Here is a 21,906-nt window from a genome sequence, read left to right as displayed (position 1 = left end):
ATCATGCTATCGGTGTCATTGTTCATCATATTGCTACCAGAACCAAGGGCCCTTTTCTCAGACTTTCAACTTGACTTATGACTTTTTTTCATTTCTTGGTTGTAACTGACTTGTACGATAGCATATAGGCATGCTTGCATTAAGATTCTTTAACAAGGGGGCTAGAGAAGATGGCTCAGAGGTTAAGAGCAGTGGTTTCTCTTCCAGAGGTCCTGAGTTCAGTTTCCAGCACTCACACGGTGGCTCACAACTATCTGTAATGGGATCTGATGCCCTCTTCTGGCATCAAGTTGTACATGCAGGTAGACACTTACATTCATAAAATAAATAAATAAATAAGCCTTAAAAGGGGGGAATGGTAACACATGCCTTTAATCCCAGCACTCAGGGAGGCAAAGACAGGTGGATCTCTGTGGGTTTGAGGCCAGCCTGGTTTTCTGACTCAGTTCCAGGACAGGCTCCAAAGCTACACAGAGAAACATTGCCTTGAAAACCCAAAAAGATTCTTTAACAACAACACACACGGAGGAACATATGTTTCCCAGGGTGGGGATGTCTGTCTGAGTTGTTATCTGATGCACTGTGACTGCCCAGCTTGGTAGAGGACACAAAAAATACTATGTAATGGATGAAGGGAATGGAGCTAGTGCTTAGCGCCCCTTCCTTCTAATCATTATTTCTTCTTTTTTTTAATTTATTTATTAAAGATTTCTGTCTCTTCCCCGCCACCCAATTCCCTCCCCCTCCCCCCAATTCCCTCCCCCTCCCCCAATCAAGTCCCCCTCCCTCGTCAGCCCAAAGAGCAATCAGGGTTCCCTGCCCTGTGGGAAGTCCAAGGAACCCCCACCTCCATCCAGGTCTAGTAAGTTGAGCATCCAAACTGCCTAGGCTCCCACAAAGCCAGTGCATGCAGTAGGATCAGAAACCCATTGCCATTGTTCTTGAGTTCTCAGTAGTCTTCATTGTCCGCTTCAGAGAGTCCGGTTTTCTCCCAGGCTTTTTCAGACCCAGGCCAGCTGGCCTTGGTGAGTTCCCAATAGAACATCCCCATTGTCTCAGTGTGTGGGTGCACCCCTTGCATTATTTCTAGACTGTCTCACTCAAGGCTACGTTTCAGGGGTCTCCCAGAGCTGTGCCTGACACTCTAGGTTCCTTCTAGCCTGTTATTCCGGCGTTTCAAACATTATTAGATGTCCCACTAACAACAAAACATTGGAACATCCCAAGACAATCTTTTCAGTTTTCTCTTACTCTAAAGCTGCCTGTCATGGTTTTTCTACTTCTTTCTACAGTTTTCCCCAAGCACCAAGGTAGAACTTTGAGTCATTACTGAATTTTCTTTTTCCATCATACAATATGACTGCCACTTTTACAGTATTGATTACATGTGCTCCTAACTCACCATCCTCACGTTGGCATCTGTTGCCTCACCTCTCCATAGTACAGGTGTCCCCAACAGCTTTCTGATTCTCTAGCCTGGACAGCAGCACTTCCTACAACCCTTACCATGAACCTGGACCAGTAAGACGTTGTTGTCTCTGAACCAACTGTTTCAGATTCCAAATATCCTTTTCCCAGCAGTCATGGTTTAGAATCCTGTCAAGTCAAGAACTTTTCAAATGTAATGTTAACTCGGAAGCTTTCTTTGATGTCCTGAGCTAGAAATCACATGTTACTTCCGTGCCTATACCATCAAGTACACATCACAGTATTACAGAGTGGGACCTGGTGTATAATAAACAATCAAATGTGAACCATTTTACCACTTGAAAACTTATCTTCCCAACCCATGATAAAGTTCTTGATGGCAAGAAACTCCAAGGAGGCCTCCAAAAAGGCACTGGGCCAAGGTCAAGATAGCTATAACTCATAGACGTTTGATATCCAAAACATTAGCCAACTTGCTATCTCACTCATCAGGAAATGAGCTAGCCCAAATGCTGTGATTGGTTCCAGCAAAGGGAAAATACAAATTACCTAATAACTTAATGAAAACAAATATAGGAGCCGTTAAAATTTACAAGTAAATTTTAAAATTTATTTGAAGATAAGTTTTTCATTGTAATTCAAAACTGCTCTTCCAGAAATAGTGCGAGATGATGACTGGCACGTGAAGAAGATGACACGATTTGTTGCTCTTACAGCCACTGCGGAGGAGACTTGGCTTGAAAGGAATTACGAAGCTAATGGTGTCGGTATAACTTCATAGCACATTATTCAAAAGATTTAAACTTTCAGAGACAACCACTAAGTAGATGCTTAATCAGAAATCTGAGGTCTTTAATATCAGTGAACTTCATTTGAAAACCTTCCTTGGCATTCCACCTCTGTGTCTAGCTATGTCAAAATGAATATGTCACTATACCTTACTCAGGTGATTTAAAAACAGAATATATATATATATATATATGATTCTTCCTTATCAAAGAAGATATTATGAGGCTCAGAGAGGGTAGTTTAGGTAAACACATTATGTAAATTAAATCTATCCTCATTTGCTTATTCATATAACAGATGTCTATGTCTATGTCCAAACTTTGTGCCAACCTCTGTTTATGAATGTCAAATAAGACATGCTGTCTGCCCTTGGTAGTTTAGGAAGAGCTAAGAGGCAAAGAGGTGAACAAAGGAGTTGGCAAGCACTGACTGGAGGGCTGTGGGGCTGGAGGGGGAGAGGACCAAGTGCTGTCTATATATAGGAAGAGGGAGCCCTGTGTCTATGCACCAGCTCCATGTTCACCCTCTGCAAATTCACCAATGATTACTCCTAATGCCTCTCTCACCCACCCTTTACTCTAGACATATATACACATGTATTCCCTTAGAGACCCACTGTCTTTTTAAATCTATAACTCTAAGGTCTAGAAGGTTCTTGAAATCCTCACTTTTTTTCTTAGTTTTCTCTAAACCTGAGCTGAACTGATGTGAAGGTCCCGATCACCAATATTTTTCCTACTTAAGAAACCCTGGTGAATGATTTCATCACCCGCCCATCAGCTAAGCCAGGAACTGAGTCACTGTTGGCTCTTCTTCCTCTTCCAAAGCCAACTGATTACCAAGCCCTGCCTATTCTGTCAACCACTGCTCTAGTCCTTCTCCGCTCTTCGTTTTTCCTCTGCCTCACCTAAGGCCTTCGTCACCTTGTGTGCTATCACCATCATCCTCTGCCTCTGCCTCCAGCAGCGTTCCTCACAGTTCATGCCCCAAACATGGCCGGCTTCGTCCTTCTCAGATGGACATCAGAGTGTGTGGTTTCCTTGCTCATAAGACTCCGAAGTCTCTGTACACTACAGATAAGGCTCACATTTCCGAATCTGGTATAAAAATTTTGCCAAGACTTGGTCTCTCCCTTCTTATTTGTCCTCTGGCATGCCATGAGATACACTACTGAAGTGCCAGGTTACACACTGAATGGATGGGAGAGGCCATAGAAGCACACAGGACACTGGCAAGACTGAGTGACAAAAAGGAGAGACAGATGCTCGGTACAACACCCACCTGTGGTCGACACAACGTTCTCCGGGCTTTCGCTGCAGAGCTTGGACAACAGACTGCTCTTCCCAGAGCCTGTGAGGCCTATGCAAACCAAATCATATTCTGGGCGCGCAGGGGGTGGTCCCTTGCAGCAAAGCGCTCGAAAACACTGCCAGAGAGAGAATATGGAGACAGACCTTAGTGATATTTCAAACAACTGTACAAATAGGCAGGAGTAAGTAAATACCGCACGAAATTTAAGCAGGGATACGGGATCCTCAGGTGGTGACGGGGTCATAGATAGCACTGTGGCAAAGCAATCAACCCTCCTGTCAGCAGCTGTGAGACATGTCTATGCTGCCACCCTGCCAGCTATGGTAGGAGCACTGGGCACAGGCCTCTAACAGCATCCCCCTAGTGCCACCACTTGAACCTATCCATGAGGAAACTACGTAAAGTCAGCCTCAGACGCATCCTGTACCATACCTAGTGTGTTTTCTAAAACACCACTGTCTCAAAAGTCAGGGCCCGAGGAGTCGCTTCTGGGGAAAGGATCAGAAGACATAATATGAACTGCAGCGCATCTTAGATTAGATCCTGAGTTGGGAGGAAGAAAGTGCCATAAATGACATTATTGGGACAATAGTGAGGACTGAATATAGACTGCATATTAGATAACAGTGTTGCATAAGGTTAAATTTCCTGAATTAAATAACTGTGCTGTCATTATGTAAGGGAAAGTCGTTGTTCTGCGGAAGCACATGCTGAAGTACTTGGAGGTGAAGGGTCTTGAAATCTGCAATTAACTGGCTCAGAAACAGTCTAAGGCTCTGACTCCCTCCACCCCCATCTGGTGGGGAGTGCGATAAAGCAAGTGTGGAAAAACACGAACCAGTGAAGCCCTACAACTCCGCTCTAGTCCTGGAACTTTTATTTGGGGCAGAGGCTGCTGAGCATTGAACTCAGGGCCTTGCATATGCTGAGTTAACGATGTGCCCCTGAGCTCTTAGTCTCACTGTTCTGATGTCGATCCAGAAGCTAAGGCACCTTACATCACTAAATAATCTGTGTTACAGCTAAGCCTTCCTTGGCCTTTGCCAAGCTTCACTGACCTCAGAGTTCTACACACATACAGTTTCTGAGCCACGCAAACTCATTTGGTCTTCACAGGTGAAGACAAAGGGATCCAACTTACAAGCTATCATTCACTAAGTGTTTGATGTTTCAATTTACCTTATATCCATTTATGATGCTGACTATGAACCGGCACTCCAGAGTCCAAGATATTTGCAATATTTGATATGAGCATTAATTCATACAAGAAAGAGACTAGAAATGGAAGCTGGGAAGGAAGAGGACTCAGCTCACTTGATTGTCTGACCCCATATAGGAAAAGACCTACTAACCCTGCGCTCATTCCTCTTGTCAGTCCTACGTGGCTTTCACACTCACGCCTGATTAATCCTCTCCTCATTTCTAACTTCTGAACAAGCCTAGACTATATGACCTCAGAAACAGCTCTCGATTCTGTTGGCTTCTCTCTCTCCGCTTAGGCTGTGGTCACTTGGATACCAACACCCTGCCACTGCTTTCAGGAATATTTATTTTTGCCCTCTGTTTTCCACAGCACCCGCTGGGTTTGATCATAAAAACAAAATCCATTCTATATCCTTAATCTTCCTCAGCAACTTCCCCTGACCCGTGGTCATAAACTCTTATCATGGTCTGTAAGGCATTCAGGCAAGGTCCAGACAACGCTGCCAGCCTCATGTCTTCCACTGTTTCCAAGCCTTGCTGAGCATCTATCACTTGAGGCATTCCCCTGTGCTGTTCCCTCTTCCGTACTGCTGGCTTTGCCGAGTCCTCCCTCTTTGGTTTCAGCTTAACCAGCCTTTCCTCAGAGCAGCCGGCTCTGATCTGAGACTGCTTTAGCAACCAATGTCAAACTCTCACAGCATGTTTGCGAATTTCATCATACAGACAATCACGGTTTCGTATTCACCACCAGACTGTGGGAACCACGTGTGTCCAATTTTGTCTCATATCCCCAATGCCTGGCAGTGGATGGGGCAAAGAAGCTACCCTCAACAAATTGCTGTTGGGTGAAGAATGAATGACATTTAAGTTTCATCTAAAAAAGAGAAAAGAAAGCACAAAGGCTAATAGGAGGCGTGATCTATGCTTGCTGGGCTGCCTATGTTTAAAAGAAACAGTGTCAAATAAGAGAAACCCTCGACTTTTACACTTAAATGCCAGAAGTAAGCCAAGTTCCCAAAGGACCAGTTTTGATGTGCAAAATCTATTTTCTCGGTACACTAGGGATTCTTTGTACCCCAAGTTCTCCCCCTCCCCGGTTTGTTTCAGAGGCTTTCTGCTGACTTCTGGTAAACAATTTTATGATCCATATTCTACACAGACTTATTAAACTCTAATCATATTTCCTCTCTTCTTTTCAAGTCCAAGAGTCCTAACTATTTCAGGCTGCCTTCCTATGGTTACCCCTCCTACCCCTTCATCTTAGATGCTCTTTGGCCTTACTTTCGTTCCATTATGTCTTTTCCTGCAAGATTAACGACCGCAACAGTAAACAGCCTTCTATGTGCCAAAACATCCCAATCTGAACTCACTGGAAGACTGGCTCTCACTGTCTGCCACTCCTCTCTGTCCACACAGAAGCAAGGCCCCGAGACTTCTGATGCATCTTTCCTAAGGACAGATCTCTGGGTGGGCATATATATTTCCTTGAAGGCGGCCACTGGCTAGCAGTTGTTTACATTAAGAGGGGTCTTCTATGTTCAGCTATGACAGACTGCTTTGGTCTTTGGGGGAACAAGGAAGGATTCCATTGCTGCTCTAGAAACAGGTCCCTGGCTCACTCAGCTCCTCTTCTGTATGTAGTCCCTCTGGACCAACCAACCCCTAGAGGACAGTGCCAAGTATTGAACCAAATTACCATAAATCTTCAAGACAAAATGAAATATATGAGACCATAGGAATGGTTCAATGAGTCAAGGTGCTTGCCACCAAGGCCAATGGCCTCAGTTCATTCTCTGGAACCCATGTGATCTGAGAGAGCTGACTTCCACAAGTTATCTTCTGACCTCTAGATGCATGCTGTGGCATGTATACATACCCTTGCAAATAAATAAATGCAATGTATAAAGCAAACTACGACCAACTGTTACATGACCTTGTTTAAATTATTCAAATCAATTTCACTCTACATATTTTGTCCCAAAGTTATACAATTTCATCTTCACGCTCTCGTTAAAATCCAGAATGCAGCAACTTTATACCCAAACCCACCAATATCTATATCACCCTTTAATTGATGTCAGAAAACCTCAGACACTCTGACAAAAAAGACCATGCTATTCTGCTTCTCTGTGTCAGCTCCGCTCCCATGGTTCTATTCACACAGCCTACAATGTTATCCAACATGGCAATGCCCTGGGCACACCCTCACCCCTGTCCCAAATCCCCAGTTCTGTAGTCCCAAGTATTCTGATGGAACCCACACTAACTCTGAATGAAAGAAAAGCTTTACCCTCCCGACACTCAGCCTAGGGAAACAGCATTTTAGTGAGGAAAGCCTAGACTAGCAGTTCTTACAAGAAATGTTTAAAACAAATCCCAGAATCCGAGGAATACATATGTATTGAAAATAAATGCCATGGTTAACAGAGAAAGTGTTATATTTTGAGCCAACAAAATAGAACTTTTAAGCGTGTGCCATTTCGAATCTGGAAGGAATGTTCATGCTTTTTAAGTCAGCCCCCAAACTGTATGGGGTTTTCATTTGTTTCTTGTTTTAAAACCTAATGAAGCTTTGGATCTTATAGTCAATTTACTTAAAATTACTCACTTTGGCCTCTAGACTATACTGTACCAAAGTTCATTGTGTTTGTCTCCTACAGCAGCTCCCGCATTGTTAAGGGTAAGCCCCTTTCACTGCTGTACAATGCGAGAAACAATGCTGTCGGCAGTCCTGACAGCGAGCGGCAAACTCGGGCTTCATTCCCAGGCCAGACACTGAGGCATTGTGTGACTCTGCTCAAGCCCCATAAACCTATCCATGCTTCAGCTTCCCCATGATTAACCAGTAACATTTAACACTATCTGCCACTTCCTTTCTTCAGGAGGATGTTAGGAGGCATGAGTTCAATGCTTTAAGCTCCTAAGAAAGGCGCCAGACGGACAAATAGCTGTTCATAGTGATGCTCATTTTCCTAAGGTATCCTGGCTGCTGTTTAGCTTCCTTGGCGAGAGTCAGGCAGCCTGACACACAGCCCAGCCTGGAGCCCCTTCTATAAGCTCAGAGCAGCCGCCTCATATTCTCAACCCCACCCTAGTTCAACCCAAGTTCTGCACACAAAATCCAAGGCCCTATGAAGCAGGAAACAAAGAACAGAGCAGTCTGAATCGTAATCACACTCTCGGGGGGGCTTACCACCATCACCGTCTCCCTAGCCTAGGCTACTTGAGCCTTTTTTCACGGGCTCAGTTAGTCCTTGTTCCTTTTTGAAAGGAGGAAGGAGACCATGTGCATCAAGAATAAATTAATCAAGAACAAATAAAATTGTAGGGGGGGAAATCAGGACTTGGATTATAGTCTGGTAGCCAGCCCTACAGCAAGATACTGTGGGTCTTACGTTTTGTCCATTTCTGTTGGGGAACAGTGTTAGACATTTGGCAGACGGGGCAGTGCAGTGAAGACTTGTTGAATATCTGCATAACAAATCAGCACCAGAAAGTAGTAACGCGGCACTTAGCTATGTATTTCATCTGCACCTGAAGACTCTGGCTATCCTCCAAATCACACACGAGTCCCTCAAACAGTGTGCACACTTGTTACTACTAGGCTCTCGCCCTCCAGAAGGAAGCCGCCCTTCTCTGTCTACTTGGTGAGCCTCTATTCAACGTACTGCTCAGAGGGAAGTCTTCGACCTCCTCCCCCATTCCTTGGTGCTATGTGCACTACCGGTACTGCAGGTAACATTGCCACATGCAGTGTTTTCTATGAAATTTACTAACTGACCAAAGTATTCACTCAGACCCAAGGACATATTTATTTTTGGTCTCATTACTAGTTGTAAAAGAGTCTGGTTTTGCAGGTTCTGAGGGTGGCCAGGCATCAAAACAGCAAGAGAATTGCCCTGTTACCACATACTTCTGGGTGAGAGGCTTGCTGAAAAGCCTCCTGCCCTGGCATTAGCCCCATGCACTGCCAGGATTTCCTACCATCCTGTGGCATGGAATTCCCAGCCTTGTGGGACATGGCATTTGTTTCAATCAATGCTCTGTTTTTCACCATGAATACAAGATTTTATTCTGAGCATGATTCCAATTTGATTGAAGCTCTGTAGTTGCTGGAAATTTTTCTTCAGTCAGTTTCAGGTCTTCCCCCAGTCTCAGACATTGCGCAATCCACAGCTTCTTCCTTATTTAAATACAGGCCTTATCAGACCATAAAAAACCTAATGGCTTCTATAACACACATATGTACACACACATACACGGAGCTGAGCCTAGCACCCCCCAAAAAAAGCTTGTTTCATGAAACATCTTCAAGTCAAGGCCATACCTTAAAAACAAGAGAAAACTCACTTCTTACTTTAGATCTATGTCTCATGAAGCCTGGCTTCCAAATCAGAAAGAAGCAGGTGGATGTTATTGCTAAAGTGTTTCTCTTTACGAACGTCACTTAAATATTTGGCATGTATGCCTGTGCACCAAGTGCGAGCCGGCTGCCTGTGGAGAGGGACATTCCTAAAGCTGTTGTCTTCGTTGTTTTATTTGTTGTTCTTCTTGTTGTTGCTTTCCTTCATTTTATTTGCAGTGCTAGAGATTGAACTCGGGGCTTCATAAAGTTCTTGCAATAATCAAGTACGAGCCTGTCTTCTGAAAAGGTAACCTAATATAAAATACAAATCCATGCCCAAATGTGTGGCAGGAGGTGTCTGAACTGCTTATGTTCTACAGGAGAGAGACATCGGGATCAGTACAACTGGATACTCACATTAGTTCGAAAGAAAGAAAAAAGAAGAGGCAGCCAGTACTACTGAGCACAAAGTATAAGTAGTCTGTGTGTATCAATTCAATGATTCTGATTTCAAGACCAGACAGCAGGGGTTAAAGAAGTCAGGGGGCTTGGCTGCCGGGAACAGGACTCTGATCCCAGAGTTGCTACAGAACAGGAGCCTGTGGAAATCTAGGCCTCTCACATCCCAGACTGCGGCATGGAGAAGCAACTTTAGTTACTCTCTCAAGGGCAACCCAGGTAAGATGAAGTACCAGGGTGCTATAAAGTGGCAGGGTTGGGGCCTGAGTCAGGGCTGTTTAGCTCCTCCAGAGCTCTGGCTCATGTCCTCATGCCTCGGGAACTGCTGTACCCAGAGCCAGGGACCAGACATCATAAATGGGATGTTTTAGTTGGTTTGAAGATGTTCAGAGAGCTCCGAAGACATGGCCAATTTCTTGACTGGGGAGAAAGATGTCTGGCAGAGGAGCCACAGTTCATTTTCCATCGCTCCCTGCACCGTCCCCTTTACCTCTGAGGTACCTTTCACTCCAGGCAAGGATGAAGAGATGCTTTCTCCACCCATCACTTCATGGGTCTGCTCCACTCACCCTCTAAATTAGGGAACAGGGAAGGAGGAGTTTGTTTTGCCCTTTTTACCCTGGGGAAGGAAGCCACTTATCTGAAGAGAAGCCCATGTTGGACACAGATTTCTGATTATATAAACAGAAACGCGTCTGTTGGACAGTGGAACAGACAACAACAGAACAGTCTTCCTGCTACTGCCCTTAAACTATGTGTGTGTGTGTGTAAATTTTGCTTTGATAAAGTAAGATAATAAGAAAAGCAAGTAAAGTTGATTGAGGGAGGCACAGGGGAACATGCATGAAAAAGTCAGGTCTCATAGAAATGCATGCAAACGCAATGACGGATGAGAAACATGCATTCTTCAAGGCAATCTCTGTTCGTAAGAAGAGAAATGAATGTCAAGCACGTCCCACAACCTTGGAAGCCTCTGAGTTCTTGCAAACAGTGAGAAGAGTGCAAGATGAAAACGGTACCAAATGCAGCCCAAATACTAAGCAGGCAGACAGAATACTGCCGCCCTTGACCACCAGACAGCTAGGGAGATTTCCCTGCATCGCAAAAGCAATCCACCTTTTGAGGTGAAAGATCCCACTGCCCTTGAAAAGTCTAGTGAAAAAAACAATAATCTGTTTTCATAGAAGATGGGTCCAACCTTTAGGCCATGTATAGGCTGGGAGCTCACAGATGAAGGCCCTGGTCTGGAATTGCCCCAGGGCTGGGGCTCCTAGCCAATACATTACACTGCCTAGGGACACTAAGTCTGTCTTTGCAGTCCCCCTTTGTATTTCTCAATCCACATTTCTTTTTTGGGGTGAAATACTCCATTATTTCTGCTTTGTTCTGGGCTGTCTCCTGTCTCTGTCCCTATTAACTCGTGGCAACAAAAGAAACAAACAGAAGCAGGGGATTTCATGCTTAGTAGCTATAGACATTGGCCTCACGGCTTTGCAGAGGGCCAGACATCTGAGGCTTGAATGGAAGAGAGTGCCGCCGCCACTGGGGCAGACCAGGGGCCCACGTGGCTCCCAGTCTGCACATCAGTCATCCTTGATCGGGAGTATTCACCCGCCTGATACGGCTGTTTCAAGATTAACCAAAAGTGAGTTTTAAAACTTAGGACATGGATGGGACAACTAGATTTAAAGAGACCAATTCAAGATTCTCATATATTCCTGGCTACCCAGGGCTGTAGCTCTGCCACACTATTTACAGATCAGGGGAATCCAAGTCAAAGAGAAAGAGACTAAGAGACTCAGAAAGGAGGCTACGTTGGAAATACATGTGTTTCTTATTTTTAATATAGGATTTTTATCTTGTAATAGTTTGACAGGAAATCTAATTTTTAAGTATAAACTTTTATAATGACAGAATTATCTAACAAAAACAGCAGTAAAATCTCTAGGCATGGTTGTCTGTAACAGAACTCAAGCAATATACGCTTTCACAAACATCTCCCAATCAGGGCTTCACCTAGACCACTTTTAGAACCCATGCTATTCTTTTCCCTAAAAATACACATTTACTTAAAAAAATACAAATTTACTTACAAGTGAAACACTAATACATTTTATATAAAACCTCTGGTTTTTTTTCCTCATTTTATGAATAATTGTTTCTCAACAGAAAGTAGATCTTGAAAACACAAAACCACTTTAAACATTCCTTACCAAGGGCATTTTCTCTATTTCATGCATTTGGGAAGAGTCAGGTCATGAAAACATGTAAAGAGACTAGGCTCTCTTCTTCCATCAGAAGCACTGAAGTATCACCTAAAGCTCCCTAGAAAGGAACTCCACAAAGTGCCTTCTTTGCCCTCAGACCAAGGGGCTTGCAATGCCTAAGAATAAAATAAATTCAACAATTTAAAAAAAAAATCTTGTATTTCTTAACAGGAGAAACTATCCTTTTGTGTAAGTCTTTGGGCTCCATAAAAACTGAAGCGCATTCCCACATACTCCAGAGGCGCCAGTTCCTGCAGATCTGTTCACCTCTGCCACTCACTTCCCAAGGCTTCGGTCAGAACATTGCCACTGTCCTCAGGACAATTACGGTGTCTGCTGTCATCACTCAGGCATTCCCACTTCCACCTCCAAAGGGCTATGATCTCTCTAAAACACAGAAAACCCTGTCCATGACTTCAAATATTGTTATGACCATCTGTATCGGTGAGGGCAATATACAAATTCTTTACACAAGCAGACAAAGATTTTTTGATTTGGCCTTGGCTGTCATTTTTGGTTCCGTGAAATGTCTGTAAATCACCTAAAACAGAATTTGACAGATAAAAGGAACCCGACAAGAATAATTCTTCATACTGGTATTTTCCGACTATATACTTGGACCACACACTCTGTTACCGGCTCCAGGTCATCTAAAGAGTCTGCCCATCAATCCCCACCATCTTTCTCTGGCATTTTTCAAAGCTCAGCTCAGCATTCCTACCTCTTAAAACTCCCATGACCCTCAGTCTAATTTAAACGACGTCCTTTATTTTCCGTTGGCATCTTTTCTCTTCCACTATCATAACACCCAGCGTTCTGTCAAGTTCATTTGCTGTCTGTCTTCCCCTACTGGATTTTGAGAACTTGGATGAAGTCACTAATTCAACTTTGGAACTGGATATCTGAGCCCGCATCCAATTCGCCACGTGGCAGGTGTACCCCAGTAAGGGTACCACTTTGAATAGAGCATGTCAGAAAATCCTGAAATGAAAGGCTCCATCGTCACCAGGACAAGCTATTTCACTGACGGCCATCACCTAATCTAGGAAATAAGATCACCTCTCGAGATCACTGGAGTAATATACAAGGCATTATTTACCAAATGATAGCATAATGTGCAATAATTAATAGGTATCATCATTGTTAAAATGAGGGATTTTTTTCACTTAGAACAGGGTTTTCCTAAAAACATTGATTTCTGTGATTACCAATCAGCATTCTTTCCATAACATATAATTAAATATAATTCATGGTTAGGCTTTATTTATACATCCATTTGATCAAAGAGCTAATATAACAGCAAATACCAATGCTGGCTAATAATAAAGGCAGTCCTTTTAGTTTGCTGAAATAGGAACAATTAAAATTTCTCATTATATAATATAATGTGAGATCATAATTTTTTTTCTCTTGCCCTAGGGAGGGAAAACTAAAAAGCAATTTTTAAACATACCAGTCTTTCCTGACTATGAAACTGATTCTTTGACTACAAGTCCGCTACTAGGAAGACGCAGACAAAAGGGTAAGGGCAGAGGCATATGTGATCCCCGTGCATCCTCTAAACGTGCTGCTTTAACTGCTGATAGAGACAAATGTTGACTCTGGTCTGGTGCTGAAGAGCCAATACAGTGAGCTAGATGTTATCTCGCCTCACACATCAGCACACGTGCCAGACAGATTCTGATTGCGAAGTCTGTTCTTGGTGATGAAAAAGGCAGAGAGCACACAGCTGCGTATCTCAGATCCACAGCTGAGCTGGCAGCAGGGGTAGTTCAAGACATCTTCTCGCGTTAAAAGCTGGAATTAATCTGAGTTATTTAAAGGTATGTTTTATTAAAGAGGCACGTTCGACTACGATCAAACATCACGCACAAAAGCTGAGCACAGATTAAGGCAGACAACTGAGATCACCTATGAACCATCAACAGATTTTCTTCGGCACCCACAAAACACTTACCAAAACCAGACACCAATAAAAAAAAAATAATTTGTTCATGCCTCAAAAAAGTGAAAAGTAGCATGTGGACTTACATTTATGTCTTCCATGTTTTTAGTTCTCTGTTCTCTAAGTCTACAAGCCCAGATACCTTATAGACGGTAAGAGAATCTTACAGGAGACTGATGAAGGCATGAGGATATTCAGGTAAAATACAGGCTAAAGATTATCGTCTCGTTCTCCACATCCACAGGGGGCTGTCCAAGCATACACTCTATCAAAGGGGTTCTAAAACTAAATATGAAAACATGAGATATAAGCATCACAAGTAATTTTCCCCTGACTGCAAAGAACATATGAGCTATATATTAAAAAGATCTGGTAATTCACAGAATGGGTAAGAAGACTAAACGATCCCCATAAATCAAATAAATAAATAAATCCAAGGTTCACCACAGTGGTCACTGCTAGTTTGGCAATAAAACCTTACCAAAGACAGAAGCTGGAACCAGGAGTGGAGTATTGCTGTGATAAACCTGACCTGCTTTTGTTTGGAGGAACGTGGACTTTGGGATTTATATTAGAAAAGCAGTTGAGTGCTTTAAGTGAGGCTCAATGAGTTACACTACTATGAACATGGAAGATAGTGGTGCTGTGGGTGGAACTGAAAAGAACTGGAGATCTGAAGAGCACTTTGACATCAGGCATGGAGATGCTGAGCTTGGAGTCTGCCCAGCTGGTTTTCAGTCTTGCTTTGGTCCAGTACTTCCACATGATGCTCCTTTTTGGAATGGCAATGTATCCTGTGTCATTCTATGTTGGAAGTGTATTATCAATCTGTTTTTCATTCTGATTTAACAGGAGATTACAGTTAAGAGATTGCCTGAGTCTCAGAAGAGATTTTGAACTTTGGACTTTTAAACTGAGACTATTACAGGCTATGGGGATGTTTGATGCATTGCTGTGTCATGTGATGGCTATAAGCCTATGGGGGTCAGGGAGTGGAAGGTGGTAGTTTGAAAGAAAATGGCTCCCATGAGCCCATAGGGGATGTGGCACTATCAGGAGGTATGGCCTTGTTGAAGGAAGTGGTTACAGTGGCAGGCTTTGAGGTTCAGGTGCTCAAGCCACACCGTGTGGCAGTCTCTTCTCGCTCCTTCTCCAGCACCATGTCTGCTTGCATGCCACCAGTCATAATGATAACGGCTAAACCTTTGAACTGTAAGCCAACCCCAACAAAATGCTTTCCTTTATAAGAGTTGTAGTGGTTGTGGAGTCTCTTCACAGCAAAATAAAAACATAAGATAGCCACCTAACACTGATTGCTGGCCGGAGTCCAAATCTACCACAGACACAAGAGTAACTGGTGCTCCAGGCAGGTGCCAGAGACCATCAAACTGGCCAAGCTGGAGCTCTGGCTGCCACGGAGTCAAAAACAGCAATGAAAAGAAGGAATTCCGACTCTTAAGTTGCTAAAGTATACTATTGAATATCCAGCATTCATTTTGGGGATAGCCCCAAACACCTTCAAGTCTACATTGCATTCTTTGATATAAGAGAGAGTCAATTTCAGAGGCATAAGATGGAAGATTTGTTTATGTTCCACTTCCACAGACATTCTGACATAAAATGACAGTCTTGAGAATGGGAAGGCCAACCAGCTGAGTTTCAGGCAAGAGAGCAAAATGGGAGCTGGAAGACAGCATTGACTTTTTGAGCACATAGGTTTGGCCTTTTTACTCAGCTTTCCTGTTCTGTCTTCTCTTCCCCCTTTCCAAACTCCTCTTGATATAGGATGACATTTGAAAATTGCATTGTGTACCTTTCTCTTAACTGTCACATCATGTAGGAGGGAAAATGGGGCTGGTCATACAGGGAGCCCTGGCTACTACCTAGCTTTTCTCAATGAAAAACCAAGGCACAGTAGGGTAGTCTGTCATTAAAAACATAAATATAAAATCTCTTAAACTCCCCAAGGATATGTGAGTGGGCTTTAAGGCTTACAAGCATGCATGCACGTATTTATTTACTTTAAATAAAACCATTCTGGGTTTGCACATGTCTAGCTAGTGAGTATCAAATACTGAATCCTTCACATTTCCCATTTTCCAGTTTGTAAAGCATACCATAATAATAAAACAACTGTTAAAGGAAAACTATTCATCTGGAACATGGGGAAAAACAACTCAATTGTATTTATGATATCACAAAGGGGGTAGAAATAAAGTGCCGAATTTGGCTGACACACTTCGTTTTCCCCAAAAGAATAAAATTTGAAGACTTGCAGAACTATCATAGGAAAGAAAAAATAGTGGAGCAAAAGGAATGGAAAATGATTTGATCAATGGTTCTCAACTTGTGAGTCATGACCCCTTTTTTAGGGTTTGCATATCAGATATTTACATTATGATTCATAACAGTAGTAAAACTACAGTTACAAAGCAGCAAAGAAATAATTTTATGATTAAGGGTCACCACAACATAAGGAACTGTATTAAAGGACCCCAGCATTAGGAAAGTTGAGAATCATTGGATTAGGTAAGGTATGTTTAAAAAAAAATATGATAGGCTAGAGAGATGACTCAGAAGTTAAGAGCACTGTTCTTCTAGAGGCTCTGAGTTCAATTCCCATAACCACATGGTGGCTCACAACCATCTATAATGAGATCTGGTGCCCTCTTCAGGCGTGCAGAAATACGTGCAGGCATAAGACTATATATAATAAATAAATCTTTAAAAAAAAGACATTATGCCTCATTAATGATTCTGGAAATAATTTATATAATATTCTATAAAAAGAATTATTCTGAAAAGATCCTATAGCTTCCATGGCATTTCATAAACAAGAAAGAATGCTATGATTCTTTGATTTTAGTGTTAATATTAATTTTTTAGGTAAAATAAGTTTGGAAAAAAAACCCTTAAGAAAATTATTCAAGGGCAATTAGAGACAGAATTTACCAAAGGAAAAATATCCATCACTGAAAGCATATAAAAATGTATGAAGAAGATATAGGCATTCATCAAACCACAAAAATGAAGAAAGACAGCACCCGAAAAAAAATGCAGGAATTTTCTGCTATGAAAAAATCTGAGATAGAGTTTTAGTCTGAACAAATTCTGCATATAGTAAAATAATACTTCATTGTCACATTATCTGAAGACACAGGTATCAGGTAGAAAAATTTTAAATTGCCCCCAGATTATCTTGACCAATAGAACTTCTAAAAACCATAGCTCTCATTTCAACATTTAGAATTTTAAATTTCTTAAAATTTCCTAATACCTTCTTGGTCACAGTAATACAAGAGACAAAGTATCCTAAAGCATGTTGTCTGAAATGATGTATTTCCAAGTGTTAAATCATATACTAGTTGTTTTCCTGTAAGTCTCAAACAATCGCAGAAAGGAGATGTGGATTAGCAGGTCAGTAAGACGACACAATCAATATAGTTTGACCAAGTGTGAAGGAGAAATAAGAATCTCATTCATCCCACAAAGCAGCTATTCAAACTTTCAAGGCCTACGGATAGGCAAAACAGAAGTGTTGAAATGGAGATCATCGGGTTAGGAGATGTGTAAAATGCTCACAGCAAGTCTGAGAACCTGAGTTTGGCTCTCCACACCCAAACACAAGGGAGTGTACACCAGTATGCCCATGCATGCACGCTCGCACGCGCGCACACACACACACACACGCACACACACACCCTCTAACAACAAGAACGGGGTGGGAAATCACAAGGAGTCCTGAATAGTATGATAATCTCTAACCCTGACACATGTGGCCTCAGTGGCAAAGTAAACAACACCAGAAGTTCCACTGAACCATACCTTGATGACTTTCAAGAAGCCACTATTCGTTTTACTTAAGCAGATAGGAAATCAAGAGATTAAAGAAAACCAAGTATACCAAATTAAAAGGCCACTTGCTATTAATCGTATTTAAATATTTCCCCCTTCCAGTTTGAACACAGTTCCTAAAGATGTGACACTTCCCAAGTGTTTGTCTACAGAAAGCAAATCAGTGGTGTTCCGGAATGTGGCCAGGAGCACCATTGTGGAATAAACACACAGAGAGAGGGGGAACAAAGGGATTCAACAAGACTCTTTCATAGAAAAGGGACAGAAGAAAACAGCAACAAACAAACGAATCCGTACATGGTTGGAGACCCTGCTTAGAGCATGTCCCAGGAAGATCAGCCTAGGTGGGCTTCACTGGACTCTGACTTTAGGTCCCCACCCAGCCCCTACCAGTCCTCAGTGCTGGGAGGCTGGCCTCCACAGACTGCATCAGTGGGCACTCGAGTCCTGGCCTTCCAGTCCCACTCCATAAAAACAGGAGAGAGGAACAAGATTGAGCTGTTCCTCCTACTTTCTTCTCCCAAGGCTAAGGAGACAGGGTTGTGTCACCTCACCTGCTTATCATGTCAGACCCTCCATGAGGCCCTCTCTACCAATGAGCTCCAAAAACAGCTCTTTGCTTCTTCAGTTGCAGAATATTTGTTTACACTGTGTAAAGATGTGTCACTGTGATTGATTTAATAAAGAGCAAAATGGCCACTAGCTAGGCAGGAGAGATAAGCAGGGTTTCCCGGGAGAGAGGGGAAGTGGGGGAATCTATGCACAATTGGGAGCAAGTCAGATGTACCATACTAAGAGGTAACAGACCCACATGGTAGAATAGAGATTTAAAACTATGGGTTGATTAAGTTGTAAGAACTAGCTGGGGAAAAGCCTAAGCTAAGGTCAAGCTTTCATAATTAATAAGTCCCCAGGTCACTATTTGTGGACTTGCCGGCCAAAGATAGTCTAACAAGAAAGCTTGCTACATTTGGGACAAGGGATCTTCTTGGTACCCCGTCCACACCTTTGAAAATAGCAGTGTTACCAGCTTTAATACTTTGCATACTGCTAATTTGAAAACACAGTTTCCTGACAGAACCTAACTGGTAGCCCTTGCAGTAGCTAAAATGGGATCAAGATGACACTGAGTCGTTAGCCAGAAAGGAAGGTAGGTTTTGGAAGAATCTAGAAAGAAAGGAAGAAATTAAAACTGTGGTTATAAATTTTGGATACCCATTATTAGACATCCTTGTGAGCTAGTAATAACTGTGCCATTCTAAGAAGTCAGAGCTCACTGAAAACCACCAGGTGATCTAAATCTACATGAGATGAGCTGCAAAAGGTTGTGGTATTCTTGCTCAGAAAAGACTCTTTGTTTTGACAAATTAATGTTTAAATGACTAAAGCTGGAAGTTTAGAAACTGTTCCTTAGTCTTTATCCTACGAGTGTCATTGCTCATAAGTCTAGTGAATTATAGCGATCACTTTCAAGGGCTTTGGTTAACATTTAACCTCATTAACAAACTGTTATATTCCCTGTACAATTTTAACTAACATTTCTAAACATAGTACATTCAATTCTATTTTTAAAGCCCTTCAAACACTTCACACAGAAAATGTTTCCAGGGGCTAAATTTTTATAACCCCAGTAAACTAATACCCAACTACCCAACTGAGTGACTCTTAAGTTTTCATTTTAAGTTTTCAAACATTCTTCTGTGTGTGTGTGTGTGTGTGTGTTCTCAAGTAATTGAAGAGGACAGAATAATGCAAAATTTTTTATATAATCAGTGTTAAATTGATACCAAACCAGGCAAAGACACAAGAAAAAAAAAAAATCAATATATTTGCTATTTTGCTACTAACAATGATACAAGTACCTCAAATATACTAGCAAGTCAAATTCAATAAAAAAATATGTACACACATGTATACACATATACATCAGGTGGGATTTATATCTGGAATGCCACTATGGCTCACTTTATAAAAATGTACTGATATACCATACTCTAACAGAATGAAGGACTAAACACACATCATCACTCAATATTGCAAAATTCAATAACATTTAATAATTTAAAAATTATTAAACAAACATGGAAGGAATCTCTATTAACATAAAAGTCACATGGAATCATACACATCACGGTCAAATGGGGAAAGACAGAAAACTTTTAATAAGATGAGCAGAGAAAGAGTATGTTTTCACCACTTCAATTTAACACATAACTGGAAATTATAACCAGAGCAATGAGATTTAAAAAACAAACACCAACAACAAAAAGAAAATTAAAAAGAACCAAAGGAATCCAGATTAAAAAGGAAGATGTAAAATTAACTGTTTACAGATGATATCTTAAATGTGGAAAACCCTTCACATTAGCATGAAATTAGGACAACCTCACCTGATAAGAGATAAATATCCAGGACACCTAAAGAATTTCTAAATATGTTGTGGGATAATGTGCTTGCACACTGTAAAGATTTGTCACTCATACTGATTTAATATAATGCTGATTGGCCAGTAGTAAGGCAGGAAGGATAGGTGGGGAAATCAGACTAGGAGAATTATGGGAAGAGAAAAGGCAGAGAGTGAGTCACCAGCCAGATGCAGAAGAAACAAGATGAGCATGCCTCACTGACAAAAGGTACCAAGCCATGTGGCTAAACATGGATAAGAATTATGGGTTAATTTAAGTTGTAAGAGCTAGTTAGCCTGGGCTAACAGGACAAACAGTTTATAATTAATATAAATGTCTATGTGTTTCTTTGGAACTGAGCGACTGCAGGTTCAGCTGGAACAGAAACTTCTGTCTATATAAATCTCAACAACAAAATCCACACAATGGTGTGTGTGTGATGAAACTAGACACTAACTAACATCAGTCTGTTTTCACTAACTGCTTCTTCACCTTAGTTTTTCAGACAGTACCTCACTTAACCTGAGTTCCCTACCTTAGCAATACTGGTGGGTCATGGAGACCCAGGAAGCCACCTATCTCTGCCCACTCTCGTCCTGTGCTAGCATTACAGACAAGCATTACAACACCTAGTGAGTACTGGTGTTTATAACTAAGGTCTGCATGCTTATACAGCACCAATGGAGCCATATCCACAGTCTCAACAATGCTTTAAAAATAAATAAATAAATAAAAATAATTCTGTGGTAACACAGAAAGGATAAAACACACAGGATTTAATCAAACTAAGGACCTAAAAGACATTCAAACACTGAGCAGACATTTCTCCAAAGAAGTTATATAAAAGGTTTATAAGTGCATGAAAAGATGTTTATTACAGTCCCCTCATAAAGGCCACCCTTAATACTGCCATATTGAGTTTGGGGCTCCAACTAAAGAATTATGTGGATACAAACACACACACACACACACACACACACACACACACACACAAAGCTCAAGTGTTGGCAAGGATGCAGAAGTAGAGTGTACAGTACTAAGCTATCAGAGAAAATAGCAGAATACTTTCTAAAAAAAAAAAATTGAAGAAAGAATTGCTATTTGACCTAACATGCAACCCAAGTCTATTTCAATGATATATCTGTACATCCATGTTCACTGTAGCCTTGTTAGCAAGAGCTGAAACATGGGAGCAAACAAACCGTGACTGCTGATAGCTGAAATTTTAAGAAAATTGTAGTCTATGCATATGATGCAATATTATTTTGTCTTTAAAAAGAAGTTCTCACCTAAGTTACAATCTGAATCAATCCTAAGATAACTAATGTTATGTGAAAGAAACCAATTTCAAAAAGACAGAAGCTCCCATTCTGCTTATAGAGTATTTAAGGGCAATAGAATCCATAATGCCAAGTTTGAGTGGTAGTAGCAGGAACTTGGAGACAGAATAGAAAACATAATGTCTCTGGTAAAGAACGTCAGTGCTACAAGATGGGATGTCATAGAGCTGGATGATGGCAATGGCTACACATCATTATAAATCCATTTGAAGCCATTGAACTACGCTTTAAAAATGGCTAACATGAACTGGGCGGTGGTGGTGCACGCCTTTAATCCCAGCACTCGAGAGGCAGAGGCAAGCAGATCTCTGTGAGTTCAAGGCTAACCTGTCTAAAAGAGCTAGTTCTAGAAACCCTGTCTTGAAAAAAACAAAAACAAAAACAAAAAAGAGTTAACATGGTACACATTTTATGTTCTGTGTATTTTAACATGATTTAAAAAAAATCCATGGAAAAAAAAACTGTATAGTTTATTCCAAATGCCTTCCTCTTCAAAGTCACCTCCTTGATATTAAAAACAATTTCTTTCATTTCTTCTTCTTTTCCCTCCCTTCCTCCC

General features: G+C 41.6%; 1 protein-coding gene across 2 annotated transcripts in view; it reads right to left on the bottom strand.

The window, feature by feature from the left end:
• Positions 1-21,906, bottom strand: part of Arl15 (ADP ribosylation factor like GTPase 15) — a 362,674-nt gene that overhangs the window by 234,333 nt on the left and 106,435 nt on the right. For both annotated transcript variants that reach the window (XM_026783835.1, XM_026783836.1), the window contains exon 2: positions 3,499-3,643. In XM_026783835.1, coding sequence (XP_026639636.1) covers positions 3,499-3,643 — 145 coding nt within the window. The remainder of the gene's footprint in view (positions 1-3,498; positions 3,644-21,906) is intronic.

Source organism: Microtus ochrogaster, chromosome 19 (assembly GCF_000317375.1).
Source record: "Microtus ochrogaster isolate Prairie Vole_2 chromosome 19, MicOch1.0, whole genome shotgun sequence".
In the NCBI taxonomy this organism is placed as follows: domain Eukaryota; kingdom Metazoa; phylum Chordata; class Mammalia; order Rodentia; family Cricetidae; genus Microtus; species Microtus ochrogaster.
Note: the sequence above shows the minus strand (reverse complement) of the source record. Positions and strands in the feature narration are given on the sequence as shown.